Source organism: Drosophila mojavensis, unplaced genomic scaffold (assembly GCF_018153725.1).
Source record: "Drosophila mojavensis isolate 15081-1352.22 unplaced genomic scaffold, ASM1815372v1 contig_16, whole genome shotgun sequence".
NCBI lineage: Eukaryota > Metazoa > Arthropoda > Insecta > Diptera > Drosophilidae > Drosophila > Drosophila mojavensis.
This window is the reverse complement of record NW_025318693.1, coordinates 3,391,056-3,416,892: the sequence shown is the minus strand read 5'-3', so window position 1 is coordinate 3,416,892 and position 25,837 is coordinate 3,391,056. Positions and strand designations below refer to the sequence as shown.

General features: G+C 40.5%; 1 protein-coding gene across 2 annotated transcripts in view; it reads left to right on the top strand.

The window, feature by feature from the left end:
- LOC6573567 (alpha-2Db adrenergic receptor) overlaps nucleotides 1-23,930 on the top strand; it is a 49,010-nt gene extending 25,080 nt beyond the window's left edge. Inside the window, exons 2-4 of one of the 2 annotated variants that reach the window (XM_032733613.2) lie at nucleotides 18,075-18,233; nucleotides 19,304-19,897; nucleotides 19,985-23,930. In XM_032733613.2, the coding sequence (XP_032589504.1) occupies nucleotides 18,075-18,233; nucleotides 19,304-19,897; nucleotides 19,985-20,416 (1,185 nt within the window). In that variant the 3' untranslated portion in view covers nucleotides 20,417-23,930. Of the gene's footprint in view, nucleotides 1-18,074; nucleotides 18,234-19,303 lie in introns of both variants that reach the window. The other variant, XM_032733612.2, reaches the window with a different exon arrangement.
- Nucleotides 23,931-25,837: the final 1,907 nt, after the last annotated feature.

Here is a 25,837-nt window from a genome sequence, read left to right as displayed (position 1 = left end):
TGAAGGGCCACAGGGCCAGGAGGTGGGCCGGTTGGGGCTTGGGGTTGCCCGTTTATTGCATTTACAGTTACTTAATTCCTTTACATGAACTTGCCACATAAAACAATAATAATTGCACACCTTTGCACATGGCTTGCTCACACCAACCATCAACTCTGCCTCTCTCTCTCCCTCCCTCTCTCTCTCACTCTCTTGCTTGTACGTGTTGAAAGTATGTCAATTGTGCGGGCCAGGTAGGAAAAGCGTTTTGATTGCCGGCTACATTTTTTTTTTTTTTTTTTTTTTTTTATAAATTCCTTTAAACTTTCAAAAACTGCTGCCATTACGCCACAGCAGCATTTTCGGGGCATGGCTCAGGCGTCGATTGCTGTTGTTGTTGCTGCTGTCGTTACGTTATGGCGCGTTGATTGTATTATGAGTGACGTGTACCGCAAAAAAGCTTTTAAGTCATTAATTTCATTTGGAAAAGCATACTCAAAGGATTTTAAAGTGCACAAATTTTCATTCAAAGCCCAGGAAGGAAAAACATTCACTGCATGCCATTGAATCGATTTTAAATCAGAATATATAGCAGCATCTATTTATCTGCTCGTATGCTATAAAAATGCCATTCATTAAATTAAATGAACTTGCACATCATGCGTGAAAATGTCAGCTGAAAATAAATCTACGACTAAGATTTATGCCACAAGAGCCGGGGAACGCATGCAAAATATATCTACAAAAATCTACCAAAAACCGAGCATTTAAAAGCAGCCAGATAAGCCACAAGAAAAGACACATATACATGCATGAGTGTGAGTGTGTGCGTGTGTGTGCTTGAGAAAATCAGAAAACACAATCTACATGCAAATGAATCAAATGAATTGGTTTGGCCATTTTAAAGCAAGAGGCAACATTTGCGCCAAACATTTTCTTTTCCATGGGCCCAATGAGTGTGGCCACGCCCACTATTCTGCTGTCTGGCTGTTGCTCTTGTCGTCGGTTGTTGGCAAACTTTTGCCCTATATGATTAAATAATTTCCATTTAACTTCTTACTTTATGCCTATGCCTATGCCGCCGTCTAACTCAACGACATCCGCTCGAGAGGCAGCGGCAGGTCTTGTCGTACGTAATTAAGAGCAACAAATATGCACCATACATACATAGCCATGGGCTGACACACGCACAACCATTTAGCTGGCAAATTAGTATGGCAAAAACTTAATCTTTGCACCGCAGGCCAAAAATCCCAAGAAATAAAAGGTATGTGAGCATACAAAACACTCAGAATAAATGACTTTTTGCCACAGGCAACCGCCATTGATTGCCACCATATAACAAAGCATATATGGCTCTATATATACTTATATATACATAGACATAGAGTATACATAGTAAGTGAAAAGTATAGTTACTGCCGGCAGACAGCAGCTGCGCGCGCCAGGAGAAGAAAAAAAACCAGCGCTGGCTGCCTCCAATGAAGTGGCGGAGTGGACGGAGTCTCATGACAGCTAGATTTACAGTGTGCGGTTACATATATATTTTCTGCATACACTGAGCGAAAGAGCGCAATCAAAAATATAGTCTTTCTACATTAAAATTTAATTTAGTCTTCACAAAAATTTTATGTTTATTTTCATTTTTTTGTTAAGTCATATATTTTCTGCATACACTGAGCGAAATAGTGCAGTCGAAATAGTGTGCTTTCTACATTCAAATTTAATATAATTTTCACACAAATTTATATGTTTTTTATTTTTAGATTTTTTAAATAATTTTTACTATTATTATTTTCAATATATTTTTTATTTTATTTTTTTTTTTTAGTTATTATTTTTTATATCAAAGAATCAAATACTATAAGAACAATTTCGAAGTAATTGAATTAAGTTTATTACATTAATAACAAAATTTTTTGTGTTATTTTCTTTTTTTTTTTTTTAATACAAAAATGTATGTATATATTTAAATGGCATATTTCTTGTTACTTTAAATTCAATTTTCTTTATTAATTTATTAATTTTATTAAATTTAATTTCAATACAAAAATCGATTCAATTATTAGCAAACTATTTTTCTCGGTGCATTATGCACACATAAGTAAGCAAAGAGCAGAGAGTGGAGGACTTAAGCAGAGCGGCATATAAATGTCTGGGTGGCGCCGCTTGGCTGTAAGTATGTAATGTGGATATAGGGTTAAAGCAACAAAATCCACACACTAAGAAATGAAGTTAAAGGGCGACGAATGGGCGTGGGCAGGACCTGGAAGGGGTGGGAGTGGCCGCTCTGTCGCTGTTCGGTAACATGGGTTAGCAAATTGTATTGTTTTTGTGTAAATTAGTTCATTTTTGCTAGTGCGTGTGTGCGTCAGTTCGAGTGTGGGTAAATGATGGGTGTGTGTGACTGTATGAGTGCTCAAATATGTGTATGTGTGTGTGTGTGTGTATTGGGCGAGTAAGTTTGTGCGCTCAATCCTTAGCTCGGACGACGTGTTCGGTCCTTTTAATTTGCATGTTTTATGTTCACGTTATGAGATTCGAGTTGGTCTTGTGGTTTAGCATAAAATATTAAACTGGCCACATGTGCGTGTGTGTATCTGTGTGCGTGTGTGTATGAGTGAGTTAGGTCTCAAGTTTAGCTGCGATCATAATTTATCGCTGAGCTGTGTCGTGTGCACAGACCCAATTTCAATTTGAGTTTTTGCCTAACATCACCACAAATCTGGCTCATGTTTTGTTTAGTTATTTATTTAATTTATTTATTTATGTCGCTCACTAAAACCACTTTAATCAGAGCCATGCGACATGAGCCGCTCATCTGGCCTGCAAATGAAGACCACTATTTAAGCCAGCCAGCCAGCCAGCCAGCCAGCCAGCCAGCCAGCCTAGTCGTTTAGTTATAATCCGTCAACACGCACGCCAACATGGCTAACGACGCGACTCGGTTAATGACAGACCGTTAGTCGGTCAGTTGGCCAAACAGATTTTATTTATGGCCAACTTTTATGACACATTGAGCGTGGGCAACTGCCACAGCACATGCTAAAACCCCACAGATTTAATGCAGCCCCATGAAACACTGAAACTCCACTTTAATTTGTAAACATTTGCCATGCAGGCCAAATTAGAGAGCAAACTACCTAGCCACAAAGCATTGTCAGCAATGGCCCACTGAGTGTGATTGTTGCTCAATGGCTGTCGAACGCACATTGGCAATATAGTGAATTGCCATTTGAATCTATCCATAGTGCTATATGCTTATTATAGATGAGACCGCAAGGACATCGAGCAGCCATCGCCAATGCAATCGAAGCACATCTTAAACTCTTTACACCGACATAAACAGCGAACGAAAATACGTGCGTGGCATGATATACGTGTAATTGAGGCCAATGGATTTGGGGGCATGGCAGTGACGAGCTCTGGCTTCGATGGCGATGTGACAGCGCTACAGGACCCATATAGCCAGCCGTGAGCTGTGCTGCCACCCCGCCCTCCCCATCCACTGTGATCCTGTCTTGTGGCATGCGAAGCAATCAACTGTAAAATGCAGCAACAACGGCACTACTTCCCCCTCTCTCCCTCTCTTTCTCTTCCACTCCCTCTGTCTCTTCATGTTGTGCTGATAGTGAGTGCAAGTGAAGTGAGATCTGCGACATGTACACGAGATTACCAACAACAACAAAAAAAAGGGGGTGGGTGGGAAAAAACAAGAAACTAGAATAACTGCAGATGGCACAATGCGGACGCATATTTGCAACGGCTCTCAACGGAAATTGTTGTCAGCGCAGCATTCTGCGAAGGAGTCACCACATTGAGCATTTCAAATTGTTTGCTTACAGGCGGCCATTGTGGCGCACGGCAGTCCGACATGACCCGGACCCAACTACGTGGCCATAAATCTGGAAGTGAAATAAGTGTACACGCTTGTATATTTGACATTTGGTCACTCAAACTCGTTACGATAGCGAATGAGTATTCGGGCGTTATCTACCACGCCCACCCCCACCAGCCCCCCTCGTAACACTCATCTTAGCGATTGTCTGTCTATCCGCTTGTTTACCCACATTGAAGGACGCGTGGCCAGCACGTATCGCCTCTATGTAAGTGTCCCTCTGTGACAAGCACATGCGTCAATTTAATAACAGCAAGCACGAGCAGGAACAAGCTGGAACCAGCACGAGGAGAACGTACGGCCAAATAAATGAGATATTACCAATTTGTATTGAATGCCTTGAATGACATAATGGCCAAGGCGTTGCCTTCCTCTCTGATTATTATTGTAGCCCCCTTGTTGTCCATGTCCTTGTGGCTGTCCTTGTCGTTACGGTACGTACGGTTCCGTCTAATGTCCATTCGATTTTGTTGCGGGTAATCATTTGTGCTGTCGTTCGAAACGCAATTAGGCAAGCACTGTGCAAACACTTGCAAGTCATTAGCCCTGTCAAAGGCGACGCATTGGCCCAGGGGCTCAGGTTCACGGCTCTGATAGACAAACATAATGGCATTTAGCTGGAAAATGCCTAAGCATACACGAGCATGGGATATCAATGAAAGCATTGGATAAGATAGATCAGAGAATGGAAATCGAAGGTTCCATCCATCAGAACTTAAACACCCCATGGCTATGGACCATTAAACAGAGTATTGCAGCGCAATGTACGAACTATAAAAGGAAAATATGTCAAAGCATTGCTTTCCGTTTCCCCAACACACAGCTAAATGGACAAAACATGTGCCGTATCGAGCTGCGAGCAAGGTCCTTCCATAGCTCGAATTAAATGGACTACAAAGCAACAAAAACAAAAGTAAAATAGAAAAGAAGAACAAATCACACACACACACACACACAAAGCAAAATAAAATAAAAAACAATGCTGGCAAATAGGAGCAGCAACAGGGCTAAGGGGGATCGGAAGGTCTAATAGTAGCAGCAGCAGCAGCAGCAGCAAAGGAAATTCGTGCACAAATTGTAAAGAAATAAAATTTTAGTATGCGCATATTGATTTTATGATCAGAAATAACTACGCAAAGCAGCCGGACCAGGCCAAGGGGTACCGGGCGGTACATATATTTCAAAAAGTGCAAAGCAATCACGAGTCCGTCCGTGTGTCTCTGTGTGCGGGCCTGTGCGTGTGTGTGTGTGTGAGTCGCTGTCTATGGCAAAGCAATGTGGAACTGCTGGGCATGAAAGCAACATAAAAAGCGCGAAAAAGAGACAGAGGGAGAGAGAGAGAGAGGGAGAGAGAGAGCTGCTGGTGGCAGTCGGCGGTTTGTGTCGATTTTGGAGCCAGTTCCGCCAGCTCGCACACAGCCTGGCTGACAGGCTGGCGACAACAGTAAAGTATCTGCCGGCCCTACATTTGACAGTTGTAATAAATTTTTGCGTTAGCAACACATTTCTGCCGTTCCGCTGGCCCCTTTGTGTTTGTGAAACGGCAAAGCATTTTTGCCCGCATTTTTGCGCGCTCGCTGTGGTATCTTTTAAATATGTCTCATTTAATGTAAATTGATTGGCCGCCGAATATCAGCAATAAATTTGCTGGTATCAAGTTCAAGGCTAAACGGCAAACTTTCTATTTTCGTTGATTAACATGTACATAAGTATATGTATATCTGGCAATGAGAATGAATACATTGCTCGACTATACATATATTAAGTGGAAACACAACAGCCCGCGGCGGGCAAAGTTTTTAATCTCATTTGCTCATTCTCCACATTATACGCCTCATAAAAATGCCATAATCCACTAAACCTTCTGCTCCCCAAAATGCCAAACAAATTTCAAAATGGAATCTGACGCTCACAAATAAAATGAATACTTCAGCAATCCAACAATGAGCAGAGCCAATAAAGCAAATAAACAATATTTTTATAGCTGCGAGACAACGAAGTTCAAATACACTTGGCAACAAATTCTCATTGTATTGTAATTGAAAAATTATTATAATTATTTTATTTGTGTGGCGAATGAGAGAATCTAACATGAATTATTCAAGATGAAAATTAAATTTAATTAATAACTGCAATGCAAAGAATATCTTTTTCCCTTAATTATATATTTATTTCAATTTTTTTTTAGGGGTTGCAGCTCAATTTAAAATATATTTAGAAAAAATTCAACGAAATTTCTCTTTCTTCAGAATATATTTATGTTTACATATTAATTATTTATTTATATTTATTTTTAATTTTTTGTGTTATTTTATTTTAATTTTTTTTTTTTTTTTCAACTTAATTTTAAATACATTTATAAAAAAACAAATATAGGTTGTATACAGAGGATATTTACATATATTTATTTTTATATATATATTTATATATTTACTTTTTTAGTCTGCAATTCAATATAAATTATATTTACTTAAAAATAGTGTAATACAAATATAATTTCTATATCATCTTTTTTTAAGTCTGCAATTCAATATAAAATACATTCACTCTAAAATAGAGTAACACAAATATAATTTTAATATTACTTCAGTATGTTGTTTGGCATGTAATAAATGTCGGATGCCCTCCACAAACAGCCAAACACAGAAGGCACAAGATATACCAAAATGGAAACGGAATGCTTAAATTCCGTAACTGAGACTGAGGCCGCCGACATGGAAATCGAAATAGAAATCGAAACCAGAGTCAAAGCCGAGACGAGATGAGTGGAGGACGGAGTTGAGTGGAGGCAGGACAAAGGACATAGGACAAAGGCAAATGAGAATCTTGAAGGCAGATACCGGCGCACGACGCACGACGCGTCGCCCCAAATGTATGCCACAGAAAGTTGTTTACAAATCTCTTCAGCAACGCCCACAAATTTGTATGCAAGACCCATTGTTGTTGGGGCCGGCTGCTGCTGGGCTGCGGTTCATGCGGCTGTTGATTTCAATATTTACTTTGACCAAACGGCACAGGAAACAAACAGAGAGTTTCTGCTGAGGCCGCTTAATGATATCAGCTTAAAGTTATTGGGCCGCAGTGTGTATTCTGTCTTTATTAAATTAAATATGGCCGCCGGGCGGGATAGTATATGCGGGGCGGCACTTTTTCCAGCGGGCACACGAGCGCCGAACCCGGTCATAAATCGACATAAAGGAGCCACAACCCACTGCCCATGGTCCATGGCCCATGGCCCTCGGTCGACGCCAGAGACACACGCCTGCAATAAAATAGTGTTGAATGCTGGAGGCAAATGTCGTCCGCCCTCTGCCCGCCGCCCTCTAGCACATGTCCAGCAACCACTTGAGCGCTGCTCCGGGCGCCCACTTGGAGCAGCCTCCAATTGCACAAGGGGCTCGAATTGCGTGTGTGTGGGAGTGTAAGAGTGTGTGTAAGCTGTATAATAATTATGTCACTTTTGGGTAAATCGATGCAGAGTTGGAGCTGACTGAGCTGACTGAGCTGACGCCAGCTGACGCCAGCTGACGCCCGTTTAAACAGTAATTTGAACTTTAACTTGACTTTAAATGTGCTGGCAGCAGCCACGACTAGAAGCGACCTTATGATTGTCCTTTAAATGACATTTGCTACGATTGCAGCAGCAGCAGCAGGAGCAACAATCCACATGCCAGACGACTGCTTATCCGAAAATGGTCCCCCTCGCAGGAAAACCGTTATAAAGCGTGGACAAAAACAAAAAAAGCAACAACAAAAAAAACAAGAGAAAAGTGTCAAATAAGAAACTAAATCGCATGTCCGCCACGCCATTCCCGTAGCTGACCCTTTTCCGCATTGTGTTCTGAAGCGAGCAGCTCGAATTGAAGGCTGCGCATTTATCGTTCCATATATATACATACGTATTTATATACATATATATGTATATATAGCCTTGTGGGGGCACTGATGTAGCTCTACTGGGGTCGCCTTTAGCCCCAGGGCGGCATTTAATTACGCTCGTGTTCGTTGTAATGAGGCAAATTGCTTTTTGCTGTCAATTAAAGTAAAGTTTTCCCTTTAGCCGCCAACCATTAGGGCCAATCAAATGTGGGAGCCAACGCAACGAGGACGCTGCCATCGTGAGCAGCCGAGATTTTTGCGGTAATACCGGTTGTAAACTAAAGCATCTGCTATAGTTATACACGCTGGCACAGGCGCACATCCAATTGCTGGTTCTAATTTTAAGCTACTACACACACACACACTTGCACACATACACGCACACAGATGTATGTCTGTGTCTCTTACTTTCGTTTCCATTTCCGGTGCGGCACAGTTGCTACAATTCACGCCGTGTTCTAGTTTCGTTACGCCCTAAAAACTGATATTAAATGCACGCATGTGTGTGTGTGTGTGTGTGTGTGTGTGTGCGCAGAGTCTTAGAACACGTTTGTAAACATCTTAAATGTGCTTTTAATGAGCAGCTTCAATACCAACAGCGACGCAGACATCCAGGCAGCTGTCAAGCGCCTCACGGCCTTCCCTCAGCGCTGCCCAATACCCCAGCCCACCTCCCCCTGCGCAAGCATCGACTTGCGTTTTGCACTCGCAGCAATCGCTTTAGTGCGTTGTATTTTAATAATGTTAATTAGCGTTCTAATTAGTTGTTGCTTTTAGTTCGCATTTGGTGTGCGCATTCTTAACGTATTTCAGACATGCACAAGCCAATACACACACACACACACACACACACATATATATAGTATGTATACACACATTATTTTAAACGTTAAGTGGCCCTCCACATTTTGTTGCCAGATGGAGTTCAAGCGCAACTTCAATAGCTGCTGCACTTGTTTTCCACGTCGTTTTCATGCAAATTGCCGTTTAAAAATTAATGGAAATTAAAATAAAATTATTACCGGCATTTTACATAACAAAACGTTTGCTCGCGTCTCCATTACCATTTAGTGCAAGCCGTTTTCCACTTCGCTCCCGTTGCGTGCAGCCATCGCACTTTTGTTGCACGACGAATTTTCCAACAGATCACGAAATAAAGCTGCAATTAATTGCTCATATCAAAGCGGAACACACGCACACATGCTCGTTCATTTGCAGCTTGTGCGCCGTAATAAAAGCTGAAATTGTTTACCTTAATGCGACTGCCACTGCTGTGGGCCAATGCAAGGGCCCACTCAAAGAGTTAACCAGTTAATGGCATTTACTAAGTGCTTTATGCGAAAATAATGATACTATCCGCACAGCGAATATAATCAAGCGATATTTAAAAATTGCATCGATATCGCCAACGATAGCAAACTATACAAAGGGAGTTTTTGTAATGAATATAATGATATTTAAATTAAATATTACAATACTTATCTTATTAAAATGTAGTTTTTAATTAGATAAAAAATGGATATGCTGATAGAGTCACGAAATTAAACTCAGATGTTAAAGCTTATTTTGCTTAGAATATTATTAAAATAATAGGTAAAATAATTGTATTACTTTATTGAATAAAATAAGGAGCAAAAAATAGAATTAAAATAAAATATTATAAAGATAATAATAACAAAAAAAGTTTAATCAAAAAATATAATCGTTGAATTATTTGGATAGTATTACTTAAATTTGTTTATTTTGTTTGAAATATACTCCATTTTTCAATTTATTTATTTTATTACTTTTTATTAAATTTATTTTTTTTTTCATTTTATTTATTTATCTTATTTATTTATTTTTTTTTTTTTTTTTTTTTATTTTTTTTTTTTTTTTTTTTTTTTTGCTACTGGACTATATTTTGTATTTTATTATCAAGAATAAACTTATCAATCCTTATTTACAATAATAAAATATAAATTTCAAATTAAAAAGAAAAAAATAATATCAACAGCATGCAAATAAATTGAAGATTTAATTAAATTTGAAATTGAAACAGGCAAAAATAATTAGTTATCAAATATTTAATGACAATTCAAATAACACAAAAAACATTTTTCGTAAATCGAATTAAATGGCTATTCAATTAAATTTACTATTTGAATAAACATTGCATATAAATTAGTAACAAAATATAAATGTTTTACAATCAAATCGACAATTAATTTAATAGTATGCATCTTAACTCAAATATATCGACTTCTTTACTAACTATAAGGATCATAATCTCACAAAAGTACATCAAAAAGAAACTAAACACAGTTCAATTAACTTTATTATCTTTATAAAGTTGCACATTGAAGATTAAAGCAAATGGAAACAAAATTTAAGATTAAATTAAATTAAATACAAATTGAATTGAAATTGAAAATATAAGCAAACAGACACTAAACATATGCAACTGCGCTATTTATAATAAATCGAACAAGATTTTATCCAAAATATGTTAGCTAAAATTTAAAACTGGCAATAAGGCAAAGTTCGCTTTGGAAAATATTGAAATTCAATGGAGCTCATTATGTGCATATGTGTGTGTGTGTGAGTTTTTTTTTATTTTTCTTTTGCCTGCATGCATGTACATATTTTTGGCCATAAATAATATAATAATGGCCAGACAGACAAAAACAGAGCTACAATGAAAATTGCGTTAGCTGCCCAAAACTGTTTTGCCTGTTAGGCAATGGCCAACAGCAACAACAACAACAACAAACAACTTGATGCAGTTTTAAAGTTATTGCAAAATGTTTGCCTGAACGGGTATAATTGTGTTATGCCAGAGCATGTAACAGCTACGTAGCCTGGATGGAGCCCAGATGCTTGTCTGGCATCTCCTACTATTCTCATCATAGTTTTAACTGAACTCTGCTCATATATATATCTAGCACTGAAAGTTGCACAATAAGAGATGAGAGCTGAAAAGTTAATCAATAATCAATCAACAGCTCATCGCTGAGCTCAGGGAATCCTCCGGCTGCGCACTCCCCACTCGAGTTCCTTTGTTTTATGTAAGTGTATTGATTGCATGGAAGAAAGTTTCGAGTGCTTGGGTGCAGGCTAACTTCTAGTCAGCATTCCCGACCAGAGCACCCGCGCCAGTCGTTGCTGTCGTTGTGGTCGAGCCACACACACACCCCCACACATACACACACAATACACACAACACACTTCAACGCGCCCACCAATTGAGCTCGCCCAGTGGGCTGGCAGCCGCAGTTGTTCATTTGTTTGGCTCACAAGTGTCATGCTGTTTGCAGCCACTGTCCGATCTCTGTCTATGTGTGTGCGTGTGTGTGTATGTGCCAATAACCATGAAACGTTAAAACTTGCTTGCCATGCTGCTGTCCGGCTGCACGTACGTTGCGTATGTACGTGTCGCATATGTATGTATGTGTGTGTTTGGCCTGTGAGCGCAGGCAACCAACAAGATTTGTCAGCCTGGGCAAAACATTGTAATTATTTTATGCATCTAACTACAGCCAACAGGCTCGCACATGCGAATAAACAGACAGCCGGCTCACATTCAGTGTTCTGCCATTAGGCGAGTGCCACACCAAGGCTCGGCCCATAGTAGATCATTTAAAATTTCCAATTGGCTAGACAGACGCATGAGAGAGAGAGAGAGAGAGAGAGAGTGGGAGAGAGTGAGACCTAGGAGAGACACACCCACAGGCAGAACCAATATAGGCAGTTGGTCGGTAGCCATGGCTATATCTGGTTAACAGCGACGACGACGACGACTCAGCCGTAGGCTCAGAGTTTTGGCCAAAATCGAGGATGCTTGTATTTAATTTACTGTCGAAATTAACGTTGCATGCACCAGTGTTTCTGCTAATGTATATGTGTGTGTGTCTGTGCGTGTGTGTGTGCAAAAGTCAAGCCCCAAAACAACAATTTGGCAGCAATTTGTTACAACGTTGGCAACTGCAAATGATTAACAATGTATGCGACATTGTGGCTAAAGGCATAATATTATCATACGCTTTGGCAGCGAACGAGCGAGCGAACGTACATTAAATATGCCTTGCCAGCAGACATAATTTATGTATATACATACATGTACTGGCACATGCATAAGCTAGCATACATTTATATGTGTATGGAAATTAATTTTGTACCATTTTGTTGGCGCAACACCACAGCACAGAACTAGCCCCATTAGCCCATTGTGATATTTATGTGGCTGCCATTAGAGCGAGACAATGGCCATATTAATTACACATTTCATTTATTTTGGAGCCTCGAACGATAGCCAATGATGCAAAATCGATACGCTGATGCCGAATTAAGTTATCATTTGTAATGTCCCCAAATGAGGCGCTCTAATCTAATAAAGCGGAATGCAAATCGCTGTACTCTAATTATACGGCCGCCATGTTACGCACAAACATCAATCAAAGTGTTGCGGCCATGGCTAATACTAATACCTCTAAGCCAAGAGTTGGCCACCAGGTGAGAAAACAAATTGCCGTATGGGTCAGCATAGAACCGTAAACACACACACACACATATAAATATACCGCATATCGTATTTGCGTGTCAACATGCCATTTCCACTGTGAACGACCTGGTATAATAAAAAGCTAGAGAAACTGAATGGCAAAATAAAAACAACAACAAATGCTGCCCGCTGCAATAGGCCAACCCCAGCAGGAGTAGCAGCAGCAGCAGGAGCAGGAGCGGCAGCAGCAACAGTTGGTGAGCTGTGGACTTTATTTTTACGATAATATTAAGTTGAATCGTCCGGCGGATAGGCTGCCCGGGGTAGTACGGCCGTGGCAATCAGCATAAAGTGGTTGGCATTAAAAACTGTATCAGGCCGCACAATAAAAAAAATCGCCGCTACCCACCGGAAGTGAGTGAGGCGGGGACATTGTCCTGCTGCTATTGCTGTTGTTGTTGTTGTTGCTATTGTTATTGCTGTTGATCTCATTGCTGCTGCTGTTGTTGTTGTAGTCTCTATTCTCCTTGCTGTTGCTGGGCAGCATAATCAAATAATAAACCCATAAAACTGCTAACCACAATTAAAATGCCTCCAGCACAATGCCAACTTTCTGCCTGCGTTGGGGGCTTAGCGCCTGCCGCTGGACAACAAAATAAAAAACAAAACAAACAATAACAAAAACAAAAACGCAAACAAAAACAAAAAACAGCAAAACGAATTGCAATTTAATGATGCATGCCGTTATCCGCAATTAGACGGCAATAACGAACCAGCAAGGCCGAGTGCTACGAAAATAATCTATGACATAGCATAGCTCCGACAGGGTATATCAGCTCGCCGCTTTTGCAAAATACAAAATGCTTCAATTATAGATATAGTGCTGAAAAGAAATTTTTATAAAATATAATTTATAAAATTTAATTATAATAGAAATATTCATATTAATAAAATTAGTTTTATTATGATTAAATTTTTTTTGAATATATTTATTAAATGGTTTATTTATTTATTTTAGTAGATCATTAAATATAAAATTTTATGATAGTAAAAATATTCATAATAATAAAATTAATTTTATTACTCGTATAATTAAATTTTTATATATATTTATTAAATAGTCTCTTTATTTATTTTAATAGATCGTTTAATATAAATTATATTTATTTATTTAATGGTTTATTTATTTTTTTAATAGATCATTTAATATAAAATATATTTATTTATTGAATTGTTTATTAAATGGTTTATTTATTTATTTTAGTATATCATTTAATATAAAATATATTTATTTATTTAATGGTTTATTTATTTTTTTAATAGATCATTTAATATAACATATATTTATTTATTTAATGGTTTATTTATTTATTTTAGTAGATCATTTAATATAAAATATATTTATTTATTTAATTGTTTATTAAATGGTTTATTTATTTATTCTAGTAGTATTCATTTATATATTATTATTTAATTTTTTATTTACTTATTTTAATAGATCATTTAATATAAAATATATTTATTGGCGTATTACATTATTTTAATAGTTTTGTTATTTCAATCATATAAAATATTATTAGAGCGCAACTCATAGTTGGGTTAGCTTTATGAAATTCACTTTTTTAGCGCATTTTATCTTTTGAGCGCTTATGGCCGCAAAACTCATTATCTGTTGGGCATCTGTTGAATTTTTGTCATTTGGCTACGTTTAATTGTCGGCCAAAGAGGCGCGTGTTTGGCATTCACCGACTTTATATTGGCCCGTAAAACATTAATGTTCGGCTTTAAGTTTTCGGCTGCAATCTTTTCATTGGGGGCCATTGAAAGGAATGTGCAAAGCGAAGTCAATTTCGATGCCAACTGGTGGGTGGTCAGTTGGCTAAATACACACACACACACACATACATATACATAGGGGTGGCAAAAAGAATGCAGTCAATTTAAATGCAAGTGCAAGTCAAGTCGAGTGCAAAAGCGAAAGGAACTGCCAGCCAGGCAAATTGGCAGCGCAAACTAGCAAAATGCTTGCTCCACTGAGCAACGACAAACACTGAGCGCCAATGCAAATAGGTGGAGCAAAGACGGCAGAAGCTAAACTTAATGGCAACAGCGACAGACATTGCTGGGCGACCAGGGCGGCTGGAGGCGTGGCATTCGTATTCGAGCACTGACAACATTGTCAAAAGCAAGCAATAGCTGCGCGCCTTTCCTTCTTTGGCAGCCAAACTGCAAATTGTAGTCTCAGAAGTCGCACTTAAGATTTATTGATTGTTTCAACAGCACCGGCCTTGAGGGTCCAGCTGTCCTGCTTCGATGCTGCTGCTGCTGCTGCTGCTGCAGTCGTGCCAGTTCAACGTCAACATCGTGTCTTGGCTTATGCTATAAAAAACTTGCAACAGCAACAACAACAACAATAACAACAACAGCAAAGCGACTGACAATGCTGATGATGAGAAGCGCTCGGCCCCAGCCCCAGGCCTCAGGCCCTGGTCCATGCCAGAGCGAGCTGGCGTCCTCGTAGCAAGACGCACTTTTTACTGCAGACACACACACAAACACACACACACAGACACACACATATACTTGATCCTTTTCACGTTTTTTTTTGCTGTTGTTGCTTTGCGCTTGTTTTGTGCAAACTTTCAGCAACGATTCGGATTGAAATTCTTTTGTGTTTACAGCAAAATTTTTGCCTTATTACAAACAGACATATTTGTGTATGTACATAAATATATACACACATATATATATAGAGTTTTTGTGTTTTACTTATTTGCCACAGACAAGCTTTAAATGCGCACGCACACACTTAAGCGGGCAGTCGATTTGGTTTGGAAAAATGCGGGCCCCCGACCCAGGCGTTACTCATACGTCACATGGTACGTGCTGTTGGCTGCTGAGTGGCGCCTGGACAACATTTTTATCTTTTAATTACAGTCATTTCAGTGTGCTGCTGTTGTTGCATGTTTACATTTCAATAAATTGTACGCTTCCATCAACACACTATGCGCTCCACAGTCCGCACTGGATTCGCGTCATCCTCGCAGCGCAGCAGCAGCGCCCATCAGCAGTGCTTTTGCCAGCTTTGCGACGCTTCGACGCGACGCTCGGGCTTCCTAATGATTTTGGTCGCCCATAATGAGTTTTTGTTTCCAGCAGCTTAAGCTCAGCATAGCAGCAACAGCAACAGCACCAGCAACAGCAACGGGACAGCGAGAGACAACAATAACGGCAGCACTTTCCATTGCCATTTAATTAAAAATTGCGGAATAATTATTTTTCTTTGCGCAGCTTCTCACTTTGCCCGCGCCGGCTACGGCCAAGCGAAAAGAACTTTTAAATAAACAAAGGCGCCGAGCGCAATTTGAGAATCTGCAAATTAGCGCAAATGCAGCGCCAAGAAAACGTGGAGCATGGAACAAAAAAAAAATAAAAAAAATTAAAATAAAGGAAAATGGAAATCCAAGAAATTTGAAACTGCGAAGATGTGAAAATTCGAAAATGCGCAAATGGCAAGGCGAGCAAACTTTCCAATTACATTAAATCCGTTTTGCAGGAGTTGGCAACACGCACCGTTGACAATTTATTTCACGCGGTTTGCCTGTTGCAACTAACAAGTTGCAGCTTTCCAGTTGCCAGTTGCCAGTTGCCAGTTGTCAATTTAGTTCCAAAAGAGATTTGTCCAAATTCGCTGATACAGCCTGATACCTGCTGTGCCAGATGCCTCTGAGATTACGTGCCACAGCAGCCGGGCGCACGCGGCGTATGCGTAACTTGTATGCCTATGCCAAAGTTAGCAGCCCATCTATGAGGTGTCGCTTAGCTAGCCGACGGAGCTTAGAGCAAACGATGCTTTAAGTGCCACACAGCCAGAAAACTTTAACTACAGCTTAAACCTCGACACAAGTATGTATGTGTGTATGTGTGTGTGTGTAGCCGGGCCAACTGGTCGGGGGTGCTGACAAATGCCGTCAATATATCAACAGTAAACCGTAAATGATGAGACGATTTATTATGTTGCCGGTGCAGCAGCCAAGCCAACAAAAGAGCAACTGCAGCAGCATCGACTTACGTTTGCTGCCTCTTGGCAATAAGCTGGAAATAGCAGTCAGCCAGCGCGCTTAAGTGGCTGTTGGCCCCTGCCACTGCCACACGGCTGACACAACACAGCCTGACATTTGATGTACTACCCCACAATGCACTGCCATGCACATATACATACATACATACACACTTATGCATATGTATATGCATTTTGGCAACATTATACTCGACGCTTAATACTTTCTTCTTATGCTGTTGCGGCAACTTGTGCAGGCCGAGAGACGCCAGCTCCGAGGATGCTGCAGTGAAATGTATTTTTGCGCTCGTCGGCCGCGTACACTAAATAAAGCCTGAGCAAAGTTTATATAGCAATGCAGTTGCCGGCTACGGCAGCTTACGATAAGACCGAGCTATGCTTGAGCCGTGGGCTCAGCTAGAAAGCTTCGTCTAGAACAACAACAAATTCAATTTTGCTGCCCCCTAAGCGGATTACACGCTGTATACGTTTAGTTCAGCCCGCGCTGATATGGCACATCTTTAATAAAATATACATATATATAGATGGCTTGCCATCATAAATTGTTTACCGATTCTTGCGCACCTGCAGTCTAAGCAGCTGGCCAAAATTATGCCAGACTTCCATCAGGCCGCAGTGAGCAGCGACAGCAACAGCAACTCGAATGGCTTTTCATTATGCAAGACAGTGGCGGCAGTAGCAGCAGTAACAACGGAGAATAGTGCCGGTACGTTGCTTAAGGTGGCACTTGAGCTGCGCTTTTCTCTTTGCCATGCTTTTCATCAGAGCACTTAATTTGCATAATTTTGCGAGGTGTTTCGCAGCGCAAACAAATCAGCCAGCCACAGCAAACAGCAGCAACTGCAGCAGAGATCAGAAACTTGGCCGCCATTTAATTCCGTCAGCTTAAGGAAAGCGCAGTGGTGCAACCAACTACTGAGAAATATGGCATTCATTTTGGCATGGAACCGGCATCGCACGGCCATTGCAGCTTCCGCCATTCCACGGCCTTTCCACGCCCCTTCCACGGCGAGGCTCAGAGATATTGCGCTGTCAAAGCTTTTATGTGGCGTAATTTCATATTTTTACTTCATTTAGCGTTATGAAATTTCCTCTGCAATTCGTGCACTTTGCATTTTTCAACCATTTTTCACGGCAGCAACTCACAAAGGATTTTCCGCTGCCATTGCATGGAATGCAATTGCAGAGTAAATCAGTCCAAGGCGCTCAATAAGTAAATAATGACAAAGAATGCTCCAAATAGTCGAAAACTATCTAAGTGGATAAGGAAAAGCTCGCACACAGTCACTGCCAGCAATCGAGCGACAGTCGATTTTGCATTTAATTTGAGCTCCTCAAATGCAATCAACTGACAGTAAATTCCATGTGCACAGACATCAAAGCATTCGACTAACGATATAATCAAGCAATTTGCATATGTAGACAAATATATATATGTACATACATATGTATATACGAAATATTTTACAACAGTGCTCAATATAAAACTAAAACTATGAAAACAAGAAACCAATGAGAGGGGGGAGATCAAAGCTTGCGGCTGTCTGCAGCTCATTTGACAAGGATTTTCAGGAATCTGTTACACACATACACATACATATGTATATAAGTATAATCAGCATAGGTTTATATTATAAAATATATTATTAAGCTTACATGTATTGAGATTTCTTAATGCATAATGACTCAAAGCAAAGTATATGCAATCTGAATATTTCTCTCTCTCACTGTCTCTTTCGCTTTCTATCTACTTGCAGCTAAGTGAGGACATTGGCTATGTGCTATACTCGGCGCTGGGCTCCTTCTACATACCCAGCTGCATAATGGTCTTTGTGTACATACGAATCTACTTTGCCGCGAAGGCGCGAGCGAGACGCGGCATTAAAAAACATCCGCGCAAAACAAACAACGAACAGGTGAGTGGGATGAATAGGGGAGAATGGCCAGCAGGTGGCGGTGCAGCTAGTTGATGTGAGTGAGTAGTACTTCGGTAGATTGCAATTAAGCTGCAACCTTTACGCTGCACCGATCAATGGGTCTCCCCTTGATAGTGGGCGGCTAATTCATGCCTGTTACGCACGGTCCGGTCAGTCAGATAAGTTGAGCTGGAGCCGCAGCGAGGGGGTGGCGGCGGGCACTGTAAATGCAAATTTTGCCATTTGAATGAACAAGGCGGTGCTCGCAGCGTGGCAGCTGATGCAACGAAATTTTTCCACCGGCATATGTGGCGTATGCGCAATATTTTGCACTCGAACTCAGCGGGCTGCATTAAAGCGTTAAGCAAGTGGCTCACGCGCTTTGCTTAAATTATACACCAATTTGTGCGCTACGTGTTGACTGCAAAAGCATCGCTCAGCACTTTTGCCGCTGCACTTGGCCACGTTCCACCATTTGCTCAGTTTGCTGCAGCGCCGCGGCGCCATTGTACAGCGTCATTTCACGAAATGGCAACGACATAAAGGGAAAATCATTGAGCAAAGTTACGCTGATTGGGTACCAAAATCTCTAATGATTGAACATTGGGCGAGCGTAACCATCGTTACCTGGCCAAATTACAAATTACAGAGCCGGCCCCGGAGCCAAAGGTGAAGCAGACGGACGAGCGAAACACAATTAAGGCCAATTCGTTCACAATTTGCATTTTCAATTAACTGAGCGAACGTCCAACAGCTGGCGACACTTGACCACCAGCGATTCGGGCAAACAAAGAAGACCCGATGTGTCAGCTAGCAGCTGCCTCTCAGATCACAGATTAAGGCCGATGCACGCGCGTCCTCTGCGTCCTCGGCCGCTGTTAATTGCCCCGGGCCCGACGGTGCGAAGCATCGGGTGTTTCACATGCTTGTTTGTGTAATCATTGCGCTCGGACGCTTCCGACGTGCCCTTACACGGGCTTTAAAATCGGATTTTCGAAATGCGAATGTCGTGTAACAGCAACAACAGCAGCAACAACAACAACTCTTTTTTTTCCCCATCTTCTTTGCAGGTAACGAGCTTCACCACCGCCAACAAGAAAGGAACAATACCGATGCCATCCTCCAGCGGCGCCACGCAGCTGCAGCTGCACCAGCAGCGACAAATAGCCACCATTGAGACCCCACCGAACAGCGCGACGATGCCGATGCAAATACCGACAGTCACCATGGACCTGGCCTCGGACATATCCACCTCGGAGGCCGGCGAGCTGGAGGCCGTGGCCGCCCAGACGGTGCTGGCCTATGCCAATCCCAATGGTGGCTCCGGCTCAGCCACAGCGCTAGGCAGTGCTCCCTGCTCGCCGAAGGAGACACTGCAAGTCAGCACCATTGCCACGGGCCGTGGCATCGGACTCAATGTGCCCGTGCCGCCGTCCATGGGCAGCAACAACTCCATCAACGTGCTGAACAACAACAATGGGTGCGTGGCCAGCGAGGGCGTGGCTCGAGCCAACGCGCTGGCGGGCAACAGTGGGGCGACTGCAGCGAGTGGAGCGAGCGGTGGTGCTACTGGTGGTGCTGGCACGGCTAGCGGCAACGAGCTGCGCGTCTCGCCCGTTGCCGGACGCTGTCGTGCCCTCTCAGTGGGCGTGGACACGGATATGGTGAGTGAATTCGATCCTTCCAGCTCGGATTCGGGCGTGGTCAGCCGCTGTGCGGTAGTTAAGCCGCTCAAGTTTCGCCTTTGCCAGCCCATCTTCGGCCGCAAAGCGAACCAGCAGCGCCGCAACGAGGCCAAGGCAGCCACCGTGGCGGCCAAGAACAACGCCGCGGCGGCGTCCAAGTCGAAGGAGCTAGCCGCCAAAACCGAACTCGAACCGGCCATACCCAAAACACCAAAGCCCCGCGATCCGGAGAAGGAGAAGCGACGCATCGCACGCAAGAAGGAGAAGCGGGCCACGCTCATACTGGGCCTGATCATGGGCAGCTTCATCGCCTGCTGGCTGCCGTTCTTCTTTCTGTATATCCTGGTGCCCGCCTGTAGCAACCACTGCAATATACCGGAGTCGGCGTTTGCGATTGCCTTCTGGTTGGGCTACATGAACTCGGCGCTGAATCCGGCCATCTACACCATATTCAACAAGGACTTCCGACGCGCGTTCCGGCGCATCCTGTTCAAGTGATGTTTGGCCTACGTGTGCTGTTACAGGTGCGTTTATGCGAGCATCGAGAAGGCTACCGAACGTGCCATGGGCAGCACACCCATGGGCTATGGGCACGGCATGTATCAGCATTACAGACGTTAGTTTTGCTTGGTTTATGGGGGCATGCCCCTCTACCCTCTACACTCTACCCACTACCAGTACGGGGTATCATACTCTAAGCATATTAAGTTTACTATTCAGCTCAACAGTTTTTGTGGCTCACTTTAGTTAATCATCTGTTATTTAGATTCAATTTTTGCTTTAAAGTAACGAACATTGTAGCTCATGTCAAAAGCAATGAACGGCTGTGAATTTGATGGAATCTCTCAATTTCAATTTTGCAACAATTTTTAGTTTAATTTTCAACTGTGAACTTGAACCACAGCTGCTGCACACACACACACACATGAACTCACTTATCCGACCGAGAACAGCCCTCGAGCTAAGCAAACACAAGCTTCATCTAAGCAAACATCTTTTATGCACACTCAATGGCCATTCAACTTGATATTATTGCACAAATTTTCCATTCCAAGAGCACAAACTGCGGCTGCATTTCAATGCCAAAATGGGCTGAAAACTCACCCAGCTTTGCCTCAATGTGTCAGCGTGGTCAGGTGAAAAATAAGATGAAGATGAAGATGAAGAAGAAGAAGAAAAGACAGCAGCACGAATTGGGATCAAAACACGAAAAACATTCAGTTTGGCTGTCAAGTAAATGTCACCGAATACATGACGATCTGACTGGATGGATAAATGCTGTGCTTCAAATTAATCTGTGTCTGCCCCATGCTATGCCTCACCCTGCGGGTACCCTGAAAATTCATCTAAAATACGTTTCTCTGAGCAACCAGAAGTGTCACACTTTTTGCCTATGCAATTCAGCTTCGCTTTATATATTAAATTTATTTTTTAACTGATTAATTGCTGCAATGACAAATACTTGCATACTTAAATACATAAATAGTTGAAAGTTCAATTAAAAAATATAATTTTTAGCCATGTCAGCAGAGGTTTGATTCACAGTCAATATCAGTTAAAAGTTAAATTTTAGATTTATTTTCTAGCCATGGCAATTCAATTTTCGAGTGACTGATGAAATGTCACAGTATAGTTTCTGGCATTATAAGTTTGTTTACATCAACATCATCCATTCAGTCCTTTGATGCTGTTGTTGATGTTGCCTTGGCCCATTTTGCTGAAAGGCGCCTAAGTGTTAAAATAATTCAAAGAACACAAACACTCGCAAAGCAGACGCTGTCATTTCATATGGCACACAGTAAGAGATATTTTATACAGAGATAGAAGAATAGCCACAAAAAGCTACAACTAATGGGCATGCACAGATGTGCTATAGCCGCCTCCCTACCACTTTAGATGCCATAATTTTCGATGTTGTTTTGTTTTGGTTTTTTCTCTCATCTTTTGCATTTTTGGCTGTGCATCAGCAAATGCATGCGCCAGTCGCAGGAATAAACGACACGTCATTCCGCCAGACAGACGGACAGACAGTCAGTCAGCGTGAGAGAGAGAGGAAGAGAGAGAGAGAGAGAGCATAAAACTGAAGGCAACGAATGTTTTGGCATGAGGCCCATTTCTACTCCCCAAACATGTTCTCTATGGCCAAGAGCAAAGGCATAGAGAACTATGCATAAATTTCAGCAGCTATGTACATGAGTTTTTCATATTTCAGACACTTTGCGGTTAGTTGCACCTAAATTTAAGATGCGTGTCTCTGGGAGATGTAATCGGCTTGTTCCATGTCTTGAATTTATGGCTGCTTTTAGCTCTCGTCGTTGCTCGGCTTTCAACATATACCGCAAATGTATTAGATTTATTGGCCAGGCCATTTATTTTGGGGCACACGCAGGCTAAGTGCCGGCCGACTTTAAATTGTTCAGATGCTCATAAATAATGCACCAGCCAAATCTGTCAGTTACCGAAAAGCAACAACAAAACAAACATTGTATATTTTTTTTTTTTTTTTTTTTGTATGGGCATGAGAACAAGGGCTTTTCTTTCCAATCAACATGCAATTTTTATGACACGCACACAAACACACAGACTTACAGCGTGATTGTCAGCAACAACGGTGTGTATAGCAACTGCACTTAAATGACAATTTCAACAAAATGAAGGGACAACAACAACAGCAACAACAAAACCCAAAAACAACATCAAATGGCTGTGGGTAAAAGCTCACATCGAAAACAATTGAAATCGATGGCAAGGCAGGAGCAGTAGGAGTGCAGCTGGCAACCACAGCTACATTTAAATGTATGGCACTGACACACACACACACACACACACACGCCTAGTGCACTTAACTGCACTTTGGTGCGACACAGCAAGGATGAATGCCAAACGTTGGCTGCAACACATTTCTTTAGCTAACTTTGGTTTTTGCTGGGACATCGAAATTCATTTGCGCTTTATGTGTCGACCGTCAGCAACACGAAAAATCAGTTAGCATTTTAGTCGGGCTTGACCGACTGCTGTGTACCTGTACGACAGACATTATATTATTCAAAGCATGAATGAGTTTATTCAAGAAAGAAATAAATGGTATGTAAATCAAGTTCAGTTATAGTCTTGATCCTATTAGACAGGCTGATGTTTCCTTTTTTTTTATACCCTGATTTATATTGGTTTTTTATATTTGTTTGCTATATCCTCTATATAGGGATACATAATGTGAACCCATTGAAAATGGAAACTCAGCTTATAGAAGGAGGCATTTCAGAGCCTACAAAATATATATGTTCCTGATCAGCCTGGTTCATCTGTCTGTGTTTCTATATGTCTAAGCCCGACGATCCCAGAAGTTAGAAAAGCTAGAGATTTGAAATTTTGTTTGTAGGTTCGTATATTGCACGCACAGATTGACTTTCTTTCCAATACTCGATAACTACTCCCATTTCTTTATTAAAAGTTAATCTCCTACATCTTAAGAGCTAGTCTTCAAATTTTAAATATAGATTCATTTGTGTTTTATAGAATTTCAATTGCTTTTGTTATCCAAAACGTATTTTGAAATACTAAAACCTTGTTTCGCCTATTTTTAGTATTTTCCTACAATTGACATGGAATTTTCTTAAAATTTAATTTAAAACCAATGTGCATTGTTTTATTGTTACTTCGATTTACGCATTGTTTTCAACAATTTTCAACAAGAATGTCAACTCTGAGCGTATTGACACTTTATCACACAATTACGCATACTTATTCGAATTAAAATTATGGTTGATTGTGTAATTAGCATAAATTAAATGCAGCGCAAACACATGAACACCAAAAAAAATAGTCAAGTACTGCAAAAGCATTTGCATTAATGCATATAATTCAATTATGCGCGCTTTTTATGCAAGTGCTGGGCACACTTCAATTGTTTTCAGTGCCTTAATTAGCATTCGATTGTTTGTTAGATAAAAAAAATATAAGCAAACACAAAATTCAAATGAATAATTTCATTTAGCCAAATATTTGTGGAATTTTTGTTTGCTTTTGTTTTTGCCTTTTTTTGCGCTTTGTCAATGTCAAATAAATGTTTTAAGTGCGATAAATGTAAAAAATTTGAATTTGAATTTGAATTTGTAATTGGTAATTGCGAATTTCCATCAAAATTAATTGCTTCACTATATTGAATAGTTATATACCAATTTAGAGTGCGACTAAGCTGGCAAATAACGCGGCAATCAGCGTTTCGGATACTGAACTATTTAATTGAAACTGAAATTTAGTTGGCCGAGAGCTTTGCACCAAATATTTAATTACAGTTATTGGCTTGTGGGCCCAGAACAAAAATGAATTGCATGTTTATTTGTGATTCAATTGCTAATACCTGCCAGTCATAATTAAGTTGGCGGCTTAGCGCTTTGTTGCCAACGATATGGGAATTAAATCACTTTCGTTTCGGCCAAATTACACAGCCGCTATCTCTGTCTCAGTCTCGCCCTCAGTCTTGGCCCCTGCATGCTGATAAAGGCCAAAACTTTTGGCTTTGTTTACAGTTTGCGTATTTACGGTATATTTGGTATTTTAAAATGAATTTCGCCAGCAATCTCCAGCGAGGCGTGCGTCTGTCCAAGGTTAATTATTTAAGTGCAGTTGAATGATGCAATTTTGGCAACCGTCTCTCACAGTGTGGGCCACCTCGGCCATTACGACGTCCATTAAAAGTATTAATAAAGCACGATAGCTGATAAACATGCAAATAAACTATAAATAGGCATTTATGCACTCACACTCGTACACCACATCCATATTTATATATTCATGAAACATCGAGTTTGGCTAATTGAATCATCTGTGTGCAGCAGTTGCTTTGGCTTTAGTTTTTTGTTTTTCGCTTTCTTTTGTTTAGTTTATTTTTTTTAAGCAGTTTGCATTTGGTTCAGGACTAAGCAAACCCAATGCCTGTAGCCATTCAGCTCAAAGTATATATATATTCATTAGTGAATTTATTGGCATAAGTTAAGACCATTTAAGCCAAACAAAACAAAACTTAAGGGAAAAAAATAAGAATACACTCGATTGCTCGACTTTAATTTAGTTAGTTTAAAGGAGCGGCACCAACAAAAATGACTGAAAGGCTTAAATGATAACTGTTTCATTGTAGAACCAAATAAGTGAATAAAAGTAAAACCTAACAAAATCAGAGAGAAAATTATGAGAAAATTAACTAATTATTGTGTATTTCAAACGTAGATATATTACATTTTTTGCTTACTGTAGTTTAAATGAAATCTACATATATCTTAGACTCATAATGCAGCATAGTATATCAAAAGTTGAATTTTTTCAGATTTATTGTGAACAGCCAGTTAATATACGACAAGTAAACCTAAACATAAGTAGTTCATGTATTTAGCATAATTTCTAGTTGCATTAAATCAAATTGCTTAACCAAATTTTTAACTTCTAATCGTACGTGTCTCTGTTATAGTTGAATGTAAAAGTTTAAAATACAAATATATATATATATAGATATATATACATAATAAACAATAAGTATTTAATCGTAAATAAGCAAATTGAATTGAAATGAAAATCGAGCCGAAGCAAGAATCAAACTCGAAAACAAATAACTATTTTCATTAATAACTATCTACATTTTAAGCGGAAGTCTTCCACTACAATTACGCGCTCCCCATCCCCCATCCATTCAACTCACAGACCCCAAACAGCTCCCCGGGCCCCACATCATGCCGCGCATAATTGCCCCAAAACCAGAAATGTTACAAGCCTAACAGACGTAATGTTAGTTCTTTTGATAACAGCAGAGTAGCCGACTTTTGTAACTGTTTATGTTACTTACTTAATAAGAACTAAATTGTATATGTGTGTATTTCAAAGGTTTCTCCCCCTCAAAAGATTCAATATAAATATAATTATAAATAT